General features: G+C 50.7%; 1 protein-coding gene across 4 annotated transcripts in view; it reads right to left on the reverse strand.

Annotated features, from left to right (window-relative positions):
* Positions 1–352: 352 nt before the first annotated feature.
* SASH1 (SAM and SH3 domain containing 1) overlaps positions 353–15951 on the reverse strand; it is a 212438-nt gene continuing 196839 nt past the window's right edge. For 3 of the 4 annotated variants that reach the window (XM_056126078.1, XM_056126077.1, XM_056126080.1), the window contains 4 exons: positions 15248–15361; positions 5521–6545; positions 2868–2999; positions 353–1285 (listed from right to left, as the gene is read on the reverse strand). In XM_056126078.1, the coding sequence (XP_055982053.1) occupies positions 1031–1285; positions 2868–2999; positions 5521–6545; positions 15248–15361 (1526 nt within the window). In that variant the 3' untranslated portion in view covers positions 353–1030. The remainder of the gene's footprint in view (positions 1286–2867; positions 3000–5520; positions 6546–15247; positions 15362–15951) is intronic. The other variant, XM_056126079.1, reaches the window with a different exon arrangement.

Consider the following 15951-nt stretch of genomic DNA (forward strand, 5'->3'; position numbering starts at 1 on the left):
GGACAGACTTTCCATTAATGGCTCTCACTTCTGAAAAAATATCTTTCTGAAATATTTATCGTCATAAGGACTTTGTATTGCAAAGGACTTTGTATTGCAAAGGTGATCTGTTAGCAGTGACTGCATTTAACCATGGTCTTGGACAATTTAACAGAGCTTGTGACCCATATGAAATCAATACTCAACTGGTTAAAAGGAGACAACATAGTTCTCTCTCTCTCTCTCTCTCTCTTTCTCTCTCTCTCTCTCTCTCCCCCCACTCCCCCCGACACCCCACACAGGCACACACATATGAATAAACATTTCTTTGTGAATTTCTGAGAGCTTCTCCTGGCTTTGTAGTTTCAAAACCAAACGTCAACAGCAAAATTGTGCCTGTTAAAAAAGGAAAAACAACAACAACAACAACAACAACAACAACAACTTACAAAATCAGCCTGGTTAGAGTGAGAAAGAGAAACAGCCCAGACAGGGGTAGACGGCAATTTCAGCTGGAGATCTGGAACTATGGTTACAGGGCAGTGAACATGAGTTAGATTAACTGCGTAAAAGCTTATATTAAGGCAAATAAAAGCTGATTGCAAGAAAGCAATTATTAAAATGTCTTGTATCTAAAGGAGAACAGGACTTTTTTTGTTTTGTTTTCGAATGCAGCCAGGTTTTACTGTTGAACAAATGAGCATGGTGAAGAGAGTGGAATCACCCCGAGTCTGGTACTTTGGCCCAGCTAAGGCTCACAGGGGCCGGGTACCACATTTGTGGCAACTTGGCATCTTGGTTCATCCTGTGTTCTTAAAACAAAAATAAGTGCTTGTCTTTTCTCTGTGTATGTGTGAAGGGGGGTGGACATCCTCCCTGTCCTTGGGGGGGCTGTAGTGGAGAAGAGAGGCTCATCTGTCCCGTGGCAGGCTCCCGTCCTCTGGCCACACCCGGGGCCCGTTCTTGGGGAATCTGCGAAGGTCCCACGTGGGTGGGTTTGCCTCCGTGTTGAAAGCACAGTGACGAGGGGCCTCTGGTCCAGGGAGGTCCCTTAGGGTCCGGGAGGCATTTTGAAGAGTCTGGCTGCGGACACGAGCTTGCTGATGTGTCTCTCCTCTGTGATGCCGGCCTCCTGAAGGCAAGAGTGGGACAGAGAAGGCACTTGGCCCAGCGTGCAGCAGCCGGCCTGCGTGAGCGCGCCCGCGTACATGGGCAGGCCGATGGACACCAGCCACTCGGCCACAGAGGACACGCAGCCTGGGGACAGGGGTTTCCTGCAGATCTCCGTGAGGCCGCCGCTTGGGATCTGGAGGAAGGAAAAGGAGGTTTTTAGAGAGTCCTTGATGTGTGCCACATGAGGGCCCCTTGGGTGGGTGACACTGGGAGGGTCACTATGGGTTCTGAAAGGGCCCCTTTGTGCAAGACATGGCCTGCCTCACATAAACGAGAAGGCAAAGACTCGAATCCAGGGTCTCCTCTCTGGACCGGAGCGGAAGCACAGAGGGGAGGGCACTGGCCTTGCCTGTAGCTGACCCCAGTTCGATCCCTGGCATCCCGTAGGGTCTCCCACGCACAACCAGAAGTGATCCCAGAGTGCAGAGCCAGGAATAAGAAGACCTGAGACCACCAGATGTGACCTCAACTTCCCCATCCCCCCAAAAGTCCTCTCTTGATTTTTCAAAGAGGACACAAATGTTATCAATTTTTGATAACATTTTGGGACCAGTGAGATAGTCCAGTGGGTAGGGAGCTTGCCCTGAACACAGCTAAATTGGGCTCCATCCCTGGCATGCCATTCGGTCTCTGAGTACTGCCAGGAACATTTCCTGAGTTCAGAGCCAGGCATAACCTCTGAGCATTGCCAGATGTGGCCCCCAAACACAGCCAAAACAAAAAAAAAAAAAAATAAACTGGAGAGGCTGGAGAGAGAGAGAGCAGTGGGCAGGGTGTTTGCCTCGCATGTGGCCAGCCCGGTTTTAATTCCAGACATCCATATGGTCCCAAGCACCGCCAGGAGTAATTCTTTTTTTTGGGGGGGGTGGGTCACACCCGGTGATGCACAGGAGTTACTCCTGGCTCTGCACTCAGGAATTACTCCTGACGGTGCTCGGGTGACCATATGGGATGTTGAGAATTGAACCCAGGTTGGCTGCATGCAAGGCAAACGCCCTACCCACTGTGCTATCACTCCAGCCCCAGGAGTATACTCCAGCCCCTGAGTATCACCAGGTATAACCCTCCTACCCCGAAAAAAGGAAAAGGAGAGAGAGAGAGAGAGAGAGAGAGAGAGAGAGAGAGAGAGAGAGAGAGAGAGAGAGAGAGACTCAAAAAAACTAAAATGGAAATGTTTCCAAAAATAGAGATGGACTAACTTAGGACAGATCCACCAACACACCCTGTGAAATACTGACGTGTATAAAAACCCTGTGAAATACTGACATGTACAAAAAGTCTTGTAACAAATAGCTCTGACAACAGGAAAAACACCCATTTTCTACCTTCTTGGAAATAACTAGATGGACTTTTCAGAACTTTCCTACTGTTATCTAAACTTCAAAAACTATACAGGCAGGGGTGAGGGGTGTGGGCACTCCCAGAGGTGCTTGGGGGTCACTCCTGGCAGTGCTTATGGGACCAGATAGGGTTCTGGGGATCACACTCGACTTAGCCAAATGCAAGGCACAAGCAGGGCAAGTGTCCTACCCACTGAACTATCTCTCTGGACCCTAACACTGTTTTTTGAATAGAATTGGTTGAGTATGTGTTGTGAGTTCCTTCCTCCCCCTACCTCCCCAGCGCAGGGCTTCCTTTCCAGCATGGGACGCCCCCTTTGTGACTACTGGGAGTCCCCATCATGCGCCCTAACTAAGTGGGCACCCCGTGCTCACCGCCATACGGTGCTGCTTGCGCAATTGCTTCACCCGGATCTGGTCCATGTTGGCTGCCACATCTCTCTCGGGCTGATCCAAATCCTCCGCGTATCTCTGCACTAGGGCTTCGGGGATGCCACAGCGGCCATGCTGGGGGCGAGAACAGAATAGGGGCCGTCACGGGGGTGGAGACTCGCTCCCTTCTCAAGAACTGCAAACAGGTTGGTTCAGACATTGGCTTCCTGGAAAACATCCTCTAAAGTTTGCCTTCAAGGGGGCAGGAGAGATAGTACAGTGGGGAGGGCAGTTGCCTTGCACATGGTCAATCTGGGTTCGACCCGCGGCATCCCATAGGGTTCCTCCCCCTCCCCCTGGCACCTCCAGGAGTAATTCCTGAGTGCAGAGCCAGGAGTAACCCCTGAGAATTGCTGGGTATTATCCACCCCCTCAAAACAATTAAAGAAATGAATAAATAAATAAAGTTTGCCCTTGAAGGATGTGAGTGGTAGTACTACAGCAGATAGGGTATTTGCCTTCTACAAGACTGACCTGGGTTCGATCCCTGGCACCCCATAGCGTCCAAGCCCGGCCAGGAATGAGCACTGAGGGCAGAGCCAAGAGCATGGCCCCTGAGAAGAGCTGGGTGTGGCCCCCAAATCAAACAAAAAAAGACACACATGCACACCCCTCAAAAAACGACTAAAGTGTGCATTAGACAGTTGGGAATGGGCTTGGGGTGGTATTGTTTGCTGGGGACGGAACCCAAATCCTCCCGCTTGGTCTACCCCTGAGCTATTGTCCACTCTTGGTCTCCGGGAAGAGGGATCAAACCTGGGCTGGTCGTCAGGAAGCACCTGCTGGGCACTGAGTCACACCCCTGTCTGCTCAGAGAAGGGCTTTCACCTCCTGATGATGCCCAGGAGGCTATCTCCATGGAAACGTTTGGAAACATAGTAACTTGCTCCACCTCCTGCTGGTGCCCTCACTTTTGCAGACCCTCAAGCAGCAGGGAGAGGGACACTTGTGCTGTGTCCCCCCACAGCGGCCGCGGTGTCCAATCCCTATGTTACTCCCCCATTTTCACTCAGCAGTGACCAGAATTTGCTTGACTTTTCCTCCAAGAGGCTGTCATGGAGAAGGGAAGAGGGTGGCCGGAGGGTCTTACTCTCAAGCACCCCCCACACTCCTGACCCTAGGAACAAGCAGGCATTTCCAGGTGGAACCCAAGCGATGTTGCTATCATTTCTCTGTCTCCAAAGTCAATCATATATGTATTTTTTTCAAATAGGAAACAAATTTTACTTTTCATTATCCCAATGTTTTGGGTACAGGAGGGTACTTTATATTATCTCCCCCATCCCTACCCTCTCTGCTCACCCAACCGCACAATATATATTCTCTGAAGAGGTTTCCACAACTTTCAAGGGATGGTCCCATTTAATTAATTTGATCCAAATAATGCCTCCAAGGGAGAGTTATGCAGGTTATTACTGTGCATAAAATGGCAAGTTTACATACAGCGATATATAAAGAGAGGTTCTGTTAATATGTAAACACACACACACACACACACATGCGCGCGCGCGCGCGCACACACACACACACACACAGAGGAAGATATAGAAACTGGAATGCAGAACAGTCCGCTTTGACTAGGACCTCCCTGGACGCCTCCTGCAGAGGACACGGCTCCGAAGGGCCTTGCCAGCCCCTCCTGGGTGGCAAAACAGCAAGGAACCAGTTCTGTCACTGGGGATGGTTCCCTGCTAAGCACAGCTGGCGACAATTAAAGGCGAGGAGGCAGGAGAGGGGAGGGGAGAGGGGAGGAGGGTTAGGAAGAGGGAACAGGAAAAGGAAGGGGGTAAGAAAGAAGAGAATGGGGGAGGGGAAAGAAAAGGAGAGGAGTGGGAAGAGGATGGAAGGGAAAGAAGACAAGGGGAGAGAAGTGGAAGGGAAGAGGGGAGGAAGGAAAGAGAGGAGGAAAGGAAGTGGGAAGGAAGAAGAAAGGAGAGAAGGAAGGGAAAGTGGGAAGTAGAAAGGGAAGAGGGGAAGAAGGGAAGAGAGGAGGAAGGGAAGTGGGAAGGAAGAAGGAAAGAAGAGGAAGGGAAGTGGGAAGTAGGAAGGGAAGAGGGGAGGAAGGGAAGAGAGGAGGAGGAATGAACGAAAAGAAAAAGAAGTGAGGAGAAAGGGAAGTGGGAAGTAGGAAGGGAAGAGGGAAAAAGAGAAGTGGTAAGTAGGGAGGGAAGAGGGGAGGAAGGAATGAGGGAAGGAGGAAGGAAAAAGAAGGAAAAGAAGTGAGAAGGAGGAAGGGGAGTAGGAAGTGGGAAGGGAAGAGAGGAGGAAGGGAAGTGGGAAGGAAGGGGGAAGGAGATAAGGAAGGGATGTGGGAAGTAGGAAGGGAAGAGGGGAGGAAGGGAAGAGAGGAGGAGGAAGGAAAGAGGAGGAAAAGAAGTGAGAAGGAGGAAGGGGAGTGGGAAGTAGGAAGGGAAGAGGGAAAAAGAGAAGTGGCAAGTAGGGAGGAAAGAACGTGGGAAGGAGGAAGGAAAGAGAAGGAAAAGAAGTGAGAAGGAGGAAGGGGAGTGGGGGGGAGGAAGGGAAGAGGGGAGGAAGGGAAGAGGGAAGACCAGCCCTAGCGAGGGAGAGGAGGGCCGGGTACGGGCGGGATGGGCACCTTGTCGGAGTAGGGCTCCTCGGTGAGGTCGATGCCCTCGGCGCGCAGCTTGTCCTCGGTGAGCGTCTCCAGGTGGACGGGCCGCGCGCACGGCCCCTTCCTGGCGGCGGCGGGACCGAGCTTCACGCCGTGCTCCTGCAGGCTGGTGCTCTCGGGCAGCTCGGCCAGCCAGGGGGGCGGCCGGGCGCTGGGGGGGCTGCCGGGGGGCCGCGCGCAGTCGCCGGGTGTCCTCTTGGCGGGCAGGCCGGGCGCGTCGGGCGCGGGGAGCCCGTTGGCCAGCGCCGGGCGCTCGCGGCTCTTCTTGGCGGGCACCGGGGGCGGCTGCGCAGGGTTCCTGGCCGGAGGGGCCCTGCCCTCGGGTTCGGGCACGTCGCTGCCACCCGGGAGGGGCTGGCAAGGTCCTTCGGAGCCGTGTCCTCTGCGGGAGGCGTCCAGGGAGGTCCTAGTCAAAGCGGGCTTAGCCGCAGGGGGTGGCGGGGCATCGGGGCTGGGGGTCGCGGCAGGGGAGCTGTCCAGTTTCCTAGCCGCCACCGTCGTGGCCTTCTGGGGCTCCGACGACCTCTTGCTTTGGGTCAGTAGCCGTGGTAGCGCGTGGTCAGCCGTGGGGTCACCCCGCGGGGGGCACGGGCTAGACTTGGGGGGCACTGCGGGGGCCCTGGGAGCGGGGGGCGCTGGGCCCTGGCGAGGCTGGGCCGGGCCGGCCTCCGACTCGCCCTGAAGGGCGTCCAGGGAGTGCGAGCGCGGCCACTGCCCCCCGGGCTGGGCGCCGTCCAGGCTCTCGCAGCTGCGGCAGATGATGGACACCGGGAGGCTTCTCCGGTTGGGGTTCGAGGCCGGCGTGCAGGGCTGGGGCACGCAGGGCTGGGGTGCGGGGACGCCGCCCACCTCTCCGGGCTGTGTGCCGGCCCCCGGCTTGGCCCGCGGCAGGGTCGGGTAGGTGCCCAGCTGGCCTTTCCCGAAGGGCTTCAGAAGGCTGCCCTCGGCGTTCGACTTGGAGGACGGGAGGCCAGTCTTCCGAGTTTTGCCTGCGGGACGAGAGAGATGTTCACACTCGCGTGCCTGAAAATGAAAGCCTAGAAGGCGCTGGAAGGCTGGGACAGAGGGTGGGGCTCTTGGCCTTGCACGAGGTGGACCTGGGTTCCAACCCGAGCACCCCATCTGGTCCTCCAAACTCCTCCAGGAGTGATCACTGAGCACAGCTGGGAGTGAGCCCCAAACCAGCCACACAGGGAGAACGTCAGATGCCTCAAGGCCACTGCATGCACTAAGGAAACTTTCCCTCATTCCTCTATGCCCCAGTACACAGAAAACCACAGTTCAGAATAGGGAGAGGGGCGAGAAGGAGCCAGGGTTATTAGAGCCTCATTCTCTCTCTCTCTCTCTCTCTCTCTCTTTTTGAGTCACACCCAGCGATGCTCAGGGGTCATTCCTGGCTCCTGCACTCAGGAATTACTCCTGGCAGTGCTCAGGGGACCATATGGGATGCTGGGAATCGAACCCGGGTCGGCCGCATGCAAGGCAAATGCCCTACTGGCGGCTGTACTATCGCTCTAGCCCCTTAGGGTCCCACTGTCATGTTAGAAATAATTCTTGTCCTTTTTTGTTAGGGGAAGGGGGTCCAACTAGTGATGGCCAAGGTCTACTCCAGGTCTGTGTTCAAGAATAACCCGTGGTGGTGTGGGGGTAAAATATGCAGTGTCAGGAATAGAACATGCTACATGCCTGTCAGCTGCATGCCAGGCAAGCCCAGTACAACCTCACTGGGCTGGACTCGAAGACTGTGTGCTGGGCCAGCCAGTGTGATGAATCCAGCCTCCCATGCCCCAGCCTGGGTCACCCACGCCCCCTCTAGAATCCACACAGCCAGCTGGTCAATGTCCTGAGCACTGCTCTACACACAGGACCCTTGAACGTTCACACTCACAGGCAGCTCCCACTACATCCTGCAGTCTCTTCCCCCTCGGAGAGGTCTGCTTCGGTGGGGGAAGGAAATGCAATGCAACCAGCCAACCTTGCAACAAACAAGCAAACCGGCTGGGATGCGCAAGGCCAGAGACCATCCGTCCAGTGAACATTCCTGAAATATCACATGTACCACATCACTGGATGATAGGTTCTAGCTCCCAGGGTTTCAGGCCCCATCTAGACCCCTGCTCAATGGTTCTGGGTCCCAGTGAAGCAACTTCCTGGCTTGCAATAAATGATTAGACTGATCTTTGAACATGACATCAGCTACTTATTTAATGAATGCCACCCAAGATCGGTTTATTAGATGAATTTGATGACTTTTAGTTTTTATTAAATGGAGGATGACTGTTGCCGGATATTAATTGATGAACCATGGCTTGCTAAGCCTCAGTGTGAATGTATATATAGGTCAGAGGCTGTGATGCCAAGCCTGATCAGTTCTCTGACACGAGCAAACACATGATAATGGACTGTCCCCTTTGTTACAGTTTTGGGTATTAAGACATTTGGTGAGTGCTTTGACAGGGGGCTGACATATCTGAGGGGAACCCTGAGATGATACAACAGAGGAACAACATTGTTCCTTTACTATCAGCAAAGAGAAAACCCCCCAAACCCACACCACGTAAGGAAAGTGCAAAGACAAGGGATTCTCAGGACTCAAAAGCCACAATCTTGTATCCAAATACATTCCTGGTCTCTTGCTCCAGCAAACACATTCTCTTCCGGTCCCCTTCCTGGTGCAGTGTCTCATTGCTCACCTTTGTTTTGAGGCTTGAACACACTTAGTGGTCAGGCATGCCAGGGTCCCACACTTGGTTTGTGGCCTTGGAATGCCACTAGCTGTCTGGAGACACAAGTTCCTGTCTCCCTAGGAAGATGCTCTCCTACCGAGCCTGGACACCCTTTGGCAAACATCTGTATTAAGGATCGTCATGCAGAATTCTGACATCTCCCCAAGCAGCAGGCTCATCTTTTGAGTAGAAGAGGGTGGAAGTGGGGTGAGTGGCTGATTTGATGGGAGGGGAAGATTGTGGGCAGTATCCACTATGGGAAGGAAATGATTTTTAGGGGCAGATGAAAGACATCCTCTAGCAAAATCTCTGCGAGCAATCTGCAGAAATGAGGGAAACGGAGCACGAAGAAAAAGCCAGGATGAGGGCATCTGATGAGGGTTGCTGTTAGCAGCAGAGAAAAACTGATTCCTGTGTGGTTAGCTTCCTGTCAGTTCATCCCATTTCAAACCGGCTATATTAAATTCACCACATCAATTCCAAACACAAGGACAGGCAGATGGGTAACAATGGACTCTGCCCTTTTTTTGTTTGTTTTTTGTTTCGCTTTGTTTTTTGAGTCACACCCAGTGATGCACAGGGGCTACCCCTGGCTCTGCACTCAGGAAAATTACCCCTGGCGGTGCTCAAGGGACCATATGGGATGCTGGGAATCAAACGCAGGTTGGCCGCGCACAAGGCAAATGCCCTACTCGCTGTGCTATTGCTCCAGCCCTGCCCTTTTGATAAGACATACAAGTCAGGGACCTGGGAACAATGGTAGAGCTTGCATTATGCTAAAGATGAGCCAGTGACTGGAATCTACCACAGGTGTGTGCGGTGGAGGGTAGGTAAGATAGAGAAGGGAACATAATGACAATAATAGTTGGAAATGATCACCCTGGACAAGAACTGAGTAATAAAAAATAGGTAAAGGGATACATGATAACCTTTCAGTATCTGTATTACAAACCACAATGCCCAAAAGAGAGGGAGGGAGAGAGGGTGGGCGGGGGGGGGGTACCTGTTCTAGAGACAGTCTGGGGGTATGGTGGGGGGTGATGGGAGGGAAATTAGGGACACTGGTGCTGGGATGGGTGTTGGAACTGTATGACTGAAACCCAATCATGAACAGCTTTGTAAGGGTCTATCTCACAATGATTCAACAAAAAGAAACCGATCACTGATCACTGTCCTCCCGTCGTTCATCGATTTTGCTCGAGCGGGCCCAGTAACATTGTGAGACTTGTTACTGTGTTTGGCATATCGAATATGTCATGGGTAGCTTGCCAAGCTTTGCTGTGCAGGCTAGATACTCTTGGTAGCTTGCAGGGCTAACAAAAAGGGGAAAAAAAGGAAAAAAAAAAAGAAAATTTACAAAAAAGGGTATCTGCCTCACAACTGTGAAGCTGAAAGTGCTATGCCCAGCACTGCACATGTGCAGGCAGTCTCCGGGGCTGAAACAATGATTGCCAACAAACAACAGTCATCATCACGAATGCATCCTGATCTTGTCAGATCTGATAAAATGGCTCTTCCTGAATTGATTTTACACCCCACTAAGGAATCGCAACCTGCAGTTGAAAGGTACTTGGTAAATACTTGAACACCTGGGCTACTCCACTGACTATTGAGGGCAGCTCAGACGACCCATCCTGGGTGCATGTCAGAGTGGTCTTCAAGTATTCAAAAGACTCAGAGGGACCCTTAAGGATGAGTTCTAGTCTTGCCATAAAGGGGGGCTTTGCAGAACTGCACGGCCACCTGCAGTGCCAGTAAGCCTGACCCCATTTCACGTAAAACTCCCTTAAGCTCACTTTCCAGAAAGCGAGCAGTGTGCAATTTCCGATTCGCCGCTCTTAACGTTCAGGCAGGAACAAGGCACAAGAGGCACAGCTATCACAGCATCCTCTGCTTGTGTGACTTCTCCATGCAGCCCGGGCACTGACGGTCCTTTAGCTCCCATGACCCAGGGTAAATGTTTCTCTGCGGTAGCCAATAGTCCCCAGCACTCCAAATAAAAAAAGCTGGCCTTTATTGCCAAGAAGGAAAGGTCGTTGGAGACACAGAGTTTAGGTCTTAGAGCCACAGGTACTTGAGCCAAGGATTCATTCACTACACAGAGCCCTCAGGAGGTGGACATCAGACAGATGAATCTAGACCAGAATGGGGAAGAGGTGAGAGAGAGAGAGGAATGTCCCCTGGACTCCAGCTCATCTGTAGTCCTGAGACTCTGTTTTACAAAGTCTGACGAGCAGAAGCTGACTTCTGAATTGAATTGGTGATCTCCCAAAGCCAGCATGTTCTTTGGGTGAAGATGCAGCTACAAAATGTAGCACTGTAGCACTGTCCTCCCGTTGTTCATCGATTTGCTCAAGTGGGCACCAGTAACGTCTCCATTGTGAGACTTGTTACTGTTTTTTGGCATATTGAATATGCTACGGGGAGCTTGCCAGGCTCTGCCATGCAGGCAGGATACTCTCGGTAGCTTGCCAGCTTCTCTGAGAGGGGCAGAGGAATTGAACCCGGGTCGGCCACATGCAAGGCAAATGCCCTACCCGCTGTGCTCCAGCAAATCTACAAAATGTATCAGAAATAATGTGTGGGGTGGTTCATGGCTACGCCCTGGACTGCAGCCTCTCTTGTGGCTGCTGTTCCTTAGCCCACAAGGCCCCCATGATTGACAGGTGCTGGATTTCTGGGGTTTGAGCTAATCCACTATAGACCTTTAAGCAGCTGAGCTCCAGAGTCAGATATTCTGAGCTGCAGCACTAGGTCTTATCTCTGCCCTGCGGAGGCCTGTGTCCGGGGAGCATCAAAATCGTGTGCTTTGATTTCATGTTGCAATAAACAAAGGTGAGGAGTGGGGGAGGGTGGGTACCACCTTTTCAATGATTGAGAAGACAAAGCACTAAAGATGGTTTTCCCTTTATGTTTTTCATATGAACTTCACTTTGAAATCATCTTGCTTTTAAAATGCTTTAGGGGCCAGAGCGAGATAGCACAGTGGGTAGGGCGTTTGCCTTGCACAGGGCTGACCTGGGTTCGATCCCCAGCATCCCATATGGTCCCCCAACACCGCCAGGAGTAATTCCTGAGTGCAGAGCCAGGACTAACCCCTGATCATCACTGGGTGTGACCCCCCCAAATAAAAAGCTTTCAGTTTGGCGGCTGGAGAGATGGTACAGTGGGGAGGGCACTTGTGTGACACAAAGCCGACCCAAGTCTGATCCCAAGTACCCCAAATGGTCCCCCCAAACCTCCAGGATCCCTGAGTCCAGAGCCAGGAGTAAGCTCCCAGCATGACTGGATGTGGCTCCTTCCAAAATAATAACAGTAATAAAATAAATGATAAAGAATTTTAGAACACTTTCAGTTTTTCTGAACTGTGGATTTCTGGTCATTTCATACTTTCATTACATATTTTATGCTGCTTTCCTAAAATTGATGTTTGATCAGTTACTAAAATTGATGATCTTAAATCTGTTTACTGCGCACCTTCCATGTGCACCTGTCTCAGTAAATCCCTGGATGAAGGGGATTTTGTAATATGTGGTGCTGGTCCCAGTCAACAGTAAAATGTAGCCTAAGCAACAACTTTCAGCCATGAGAGAGGGGAGAGCTTGGGGACCCGCTCTGTAGCCCCACTCCTGCTCACTAAAGCAGAAGGGAGAACCCCACTATCTGTACATACAGGGGCTCTCTACAGCTCATCTGTCACCCTGAGATTTTGCTTGACAAACACCAGCGTGCACTTTCACAACTTCATCACATACCTTGATTCAAAGCGACAGCCCCCCACCCACAACGAAGCTGTGACAGTCCAGATCATGTTGATTGTGTCAGCTCAATGTACATTGAATTTGGCTGTTTTTCATACTGCAGCCTTTGACTTCTTTTTTTTTTTTTTTGCTTTTTTTTTTTTTTGGGTCACACCCGGCGATGCTCAGGGGTTACTCCTGGCTCATGCACTCAGGAATCGCTCCTGGCGGTGCTCGGGGGACCATATGGGATGCTGGGAATCGAACCTGTGTCGACCATGTTGGCTGCGTGCAAGGCAAACGCCCTACCTGCTGTGCTATCGCTCCAGCCCCAGCCTTTGACTTCTAAGTGGACAGATCTTGTGAAGAAGAAGCGGCTTTGGGGCTGGAGCTATAGCATAGCAAGTAGGCTATTTGCCTCACACGAGATCAACCTGGGTTCAATTCCCTGCATCCCATATGGTCCCCCAAGCACCACCAGGAGTAATTCCTGAGTGCAGAGTCAGGAGTAACCCCTGAGCATTGCCGGTATGACCCAAAAAAGGAAAAAAAAAGTGGCTTTATTACTGGCCCCCCTGTGATTCTGAGCATGTCTGAATACGCCGGGCTGCCTGATCATTATCCAGGGAAGGGAGATGAACGGGAGCGGGACAAAGCTGATAAGGACCCTGCTGGTTTTGCATCCTGTTCTCCGAGAAGATGTTCAAAATGTTCCAACTGCAGTGGAAGATGGATGAGCAAAACCCCAGGCGCTGGAATCTTCTTGAGTCTCACGATAAAGGGACCAAGGGACTTCTCTAGAATGTGATGTCGATCTCCTTCCCTTTTGGATTGAGATGGGGTGAAATGACCACTATTTCCGTGGTTATTTCCACAGGATGTGGTTGTAATCATTGGTGCGCCTGTCCCTCCATTTTTCTAGCAGCACCCCAGCAGCTGCCTCTCTGGGGGACTGTAAAGGTGGTGCTGGGACTGTCTAAAGCCACAGGGGAAATATGGCAGGACACTGACCATTGCCAAGGCTCAAAGGCTTGCGCAGTGGGTTTATTCTTTTCCTCAAGCTCCCCATTTGGCTTCATGTTCAGTCTCTCAGGAGCTTTTTATTCCTGAATCTTGGTTAAATTCCTTAGGTGTAGCCAAATGACCTCAAAATCACTGGGCAATGGCCCTGCCTGGGTTACCACCTCATTATTATAATAGCTGGCTATGTAAGCTTACTTGGAATGAGCTCAATGACCACCTCATTTCAACTCCATTCATGCAATCTGAGAGCGATGCTGAAAATCAATAGAACTGCCAGGAAAAGGGCATTCTAGAAGAAGACATTGCTACGAATTAAGGAGATCGAATGCTCTGTCTTATAGCCTGAGAGTTACATGTAGATGAATATCAATCATTTGTCTTAAGTTTGTGACATGCTTTTAACAAAATTTAAATAATAGATCTGCATATTTTACCGTGTATGCGTATGTGTGTGTGTATGGGTGGGGGGCGGGGGGTTGGTTATTTTGTTTTTGACTTATACCCAAGTTTACTCAGGGCTTGGAGGACCATAGAGTACAGGGACTGAACCCAAGTTGGCCACATGCAAAACCACATACAGTTTTACCTGCTTTAACTCTTACTAGCTCTTCTGCCTGTGTGCATGTGTATTAATCACGATATTTGAAGAAATTCCTTACAACAAATACAAAGCAATTTTTTTCTCCCTTAAAGTTCAATAAAGGGATGGAGCAACAGTAGTGAGCAAGGTACTTGCCTTGCATGTACACCCAGTTTGATCCCCTGCGTCCCATATGGTCTCCCGAGCACTGGCAGGAGTGATTCCCTGAGTGCAGAGCCAGGAGTAAGCCCTGAGCACTGCTGGGTGTGGGCCAAAAACAAAACCAGAAAAGCTCAATAAAGCCCAGATATCAATGGCTATTATATGAGGACATTAAGTGGTTGGAATACAGGTTTGGACATACTTATGGAAAATAAAGTCTAAAATACCATCTACTATAACTCAGAGTCTACTGAAAAGTCGGGTGGTGCCAGGTGAGGAAAAGATCTGAATCACAGTGGGGACTGGCTAGCCTCCGGGCTGTATAAGGCCCTGTACCATGTGGCCTGACCCTGGGCGATAAGGGGACAAACACGGATGCTTCTTAGACTGTCCTATATTGTATGACCTGCAAACGATGAATCAAGAAGTCAAATTCCTTGACAGTAAAAGGTTCCCCATGAGTGATCTAAAGGAAACAAACCAGGACTGCAGCAACTGTTCCATCTGTTTTAAGTGTTAAGGTCTTCTAGAAAATAAGGATTGCATGGGGATGGAGAGATACTACAGCGGGTAAGCTGCTTGCCTTGCACGCAGTCCACCCCAGTTCGATCGCTGACATCCCATACAGTCCCTGGAGCCCACCAGGAATGAGTGCAGAACCAGGAGTTACCCCTGAGGACTGCTGGGTGTGGCCCCAAACAGAAAGAAAAAAAGAAAAAGCATTGTAGGGTTTGAATGATCTTTAAGGACTGCAGATAGAAACACCAAACCCTATTGCCATAGTGTTTACTAAATGCCAGCGATTTATTTCTGTCTTCCTTGTCTAATAAATGTTGGGTGTTTATTATTTAATATTTACCCCTTTCCCTAATTTTCTAAAAATCTATAAAAGAGAAGCCCATATTACATTACAGAAGAAAGGGATTTAAAGACATGAAGCACGGGTGGAGCAATAGTATAGTTGGTCAGGCATTTGCCTTGCACGCAGTTGACCCAGGTTCGATCTCGGCATCCCATATGGTCCCCCAGCACAGCCATGAGTAATTCCTGAGTGCAGAGCCAGGAGTAATCCCTGAGCATCACCAGGTGTGGCAAAAAAAAAAAAAAAAAAAAAAAAAAACCAAGAATTTTAAAGCTATGAAGCAAACTGAGCCAAGTCTTCAGCTGAACCTATTCACAATCTCCTTGCTCTGAACAAGTCACAGATTCATTCATTCAAGTAGGATAGAGTGAGAACTGATGAGATCGCAGGGGACTCACTCCCCCCAAACACCTACAGCCTAAGACCCCTGGAGAATTTCACCCCTCAAAAGGTCCTTAACTCAGCACCACATCCTGCAAAGTCCCCCTCCTATGGCCAGTATTCAGGTTCACTCAGGAAGAACGAGGGTCATTAGTCAAAGCACAGGGCTGCGGGCTGGCCCCATGGCTGGCAGCAAGCCGGGCCAGGCTGACATTACCGTTCTCCAGGTTCTCACTGCTTTCGTAGCATCCCGAGTCCCTCGGCGAGCAGCCCCGAAGGCCCTGGTTGTCGACAAGCAGCTTCTCCTGGGACCCAGACTGGTCGCTGTTACCTAGCGGGCAGGAGAAACCGAGCATAGAGTCAGGAAGGGAACAACAGCTGAGGGTTCAGGTCCCCCCAAACCAGGGGATACGCACTCCCATTCATCAGCATACAATCGTTAGCCTGGGACTACTGGAAATGAGTTGATTACTCAGAAGTAAGATCACTCTTGGTCCCAGAGTATAGAGAGGAGAAAGAAAGAAATAGAGTGAAGGGGGAGGGGAGAAGAGAGATAAGAAGCAACGGGAGCAGGGGTCAAGGGGATTCAGGTACATCGGTGGTGTTAAGGAATGACAGAGTTAAATATCCAAACCACAGTCGACAACACTGAACTCATGAGACCCAAACTTAACAGCCAAAGTTAAGGGACCAAACTTAACAGCCAAAGTCAAGATGGCAGGCTGGGGCTGGGTGGGGGAGGGAGTAGGTGAGGGAACCAGGGAATACTGGTAGGGGGACCGTGATGGGACACTGCATGTCAAAAACCCAACTATGAATAACTCTGTAATTCATGGTACTTTCATAAAATAAAATTTGGGGGAAAAATTGGAAGAAAAAAAAAAAACAGTACATGAGATCAGGATATTTTCCTTTTCTTAA

Source organism: Sorex fumeus, unplaced genomic scaffold (assembly GCF_029834395.1).
Source record: "Sorex fumeus unplaced genomic scaffold, SorFum_2.1 ptg000061l, whole genome shotgun sequence".
NCBI classification, from domain to species: domain Eukaryota; kingdom Metazoa; phylum Chordata; class Mammalia; order Eulipotyphla; family Soricidae; genus Sorex; species Sorex fumeus.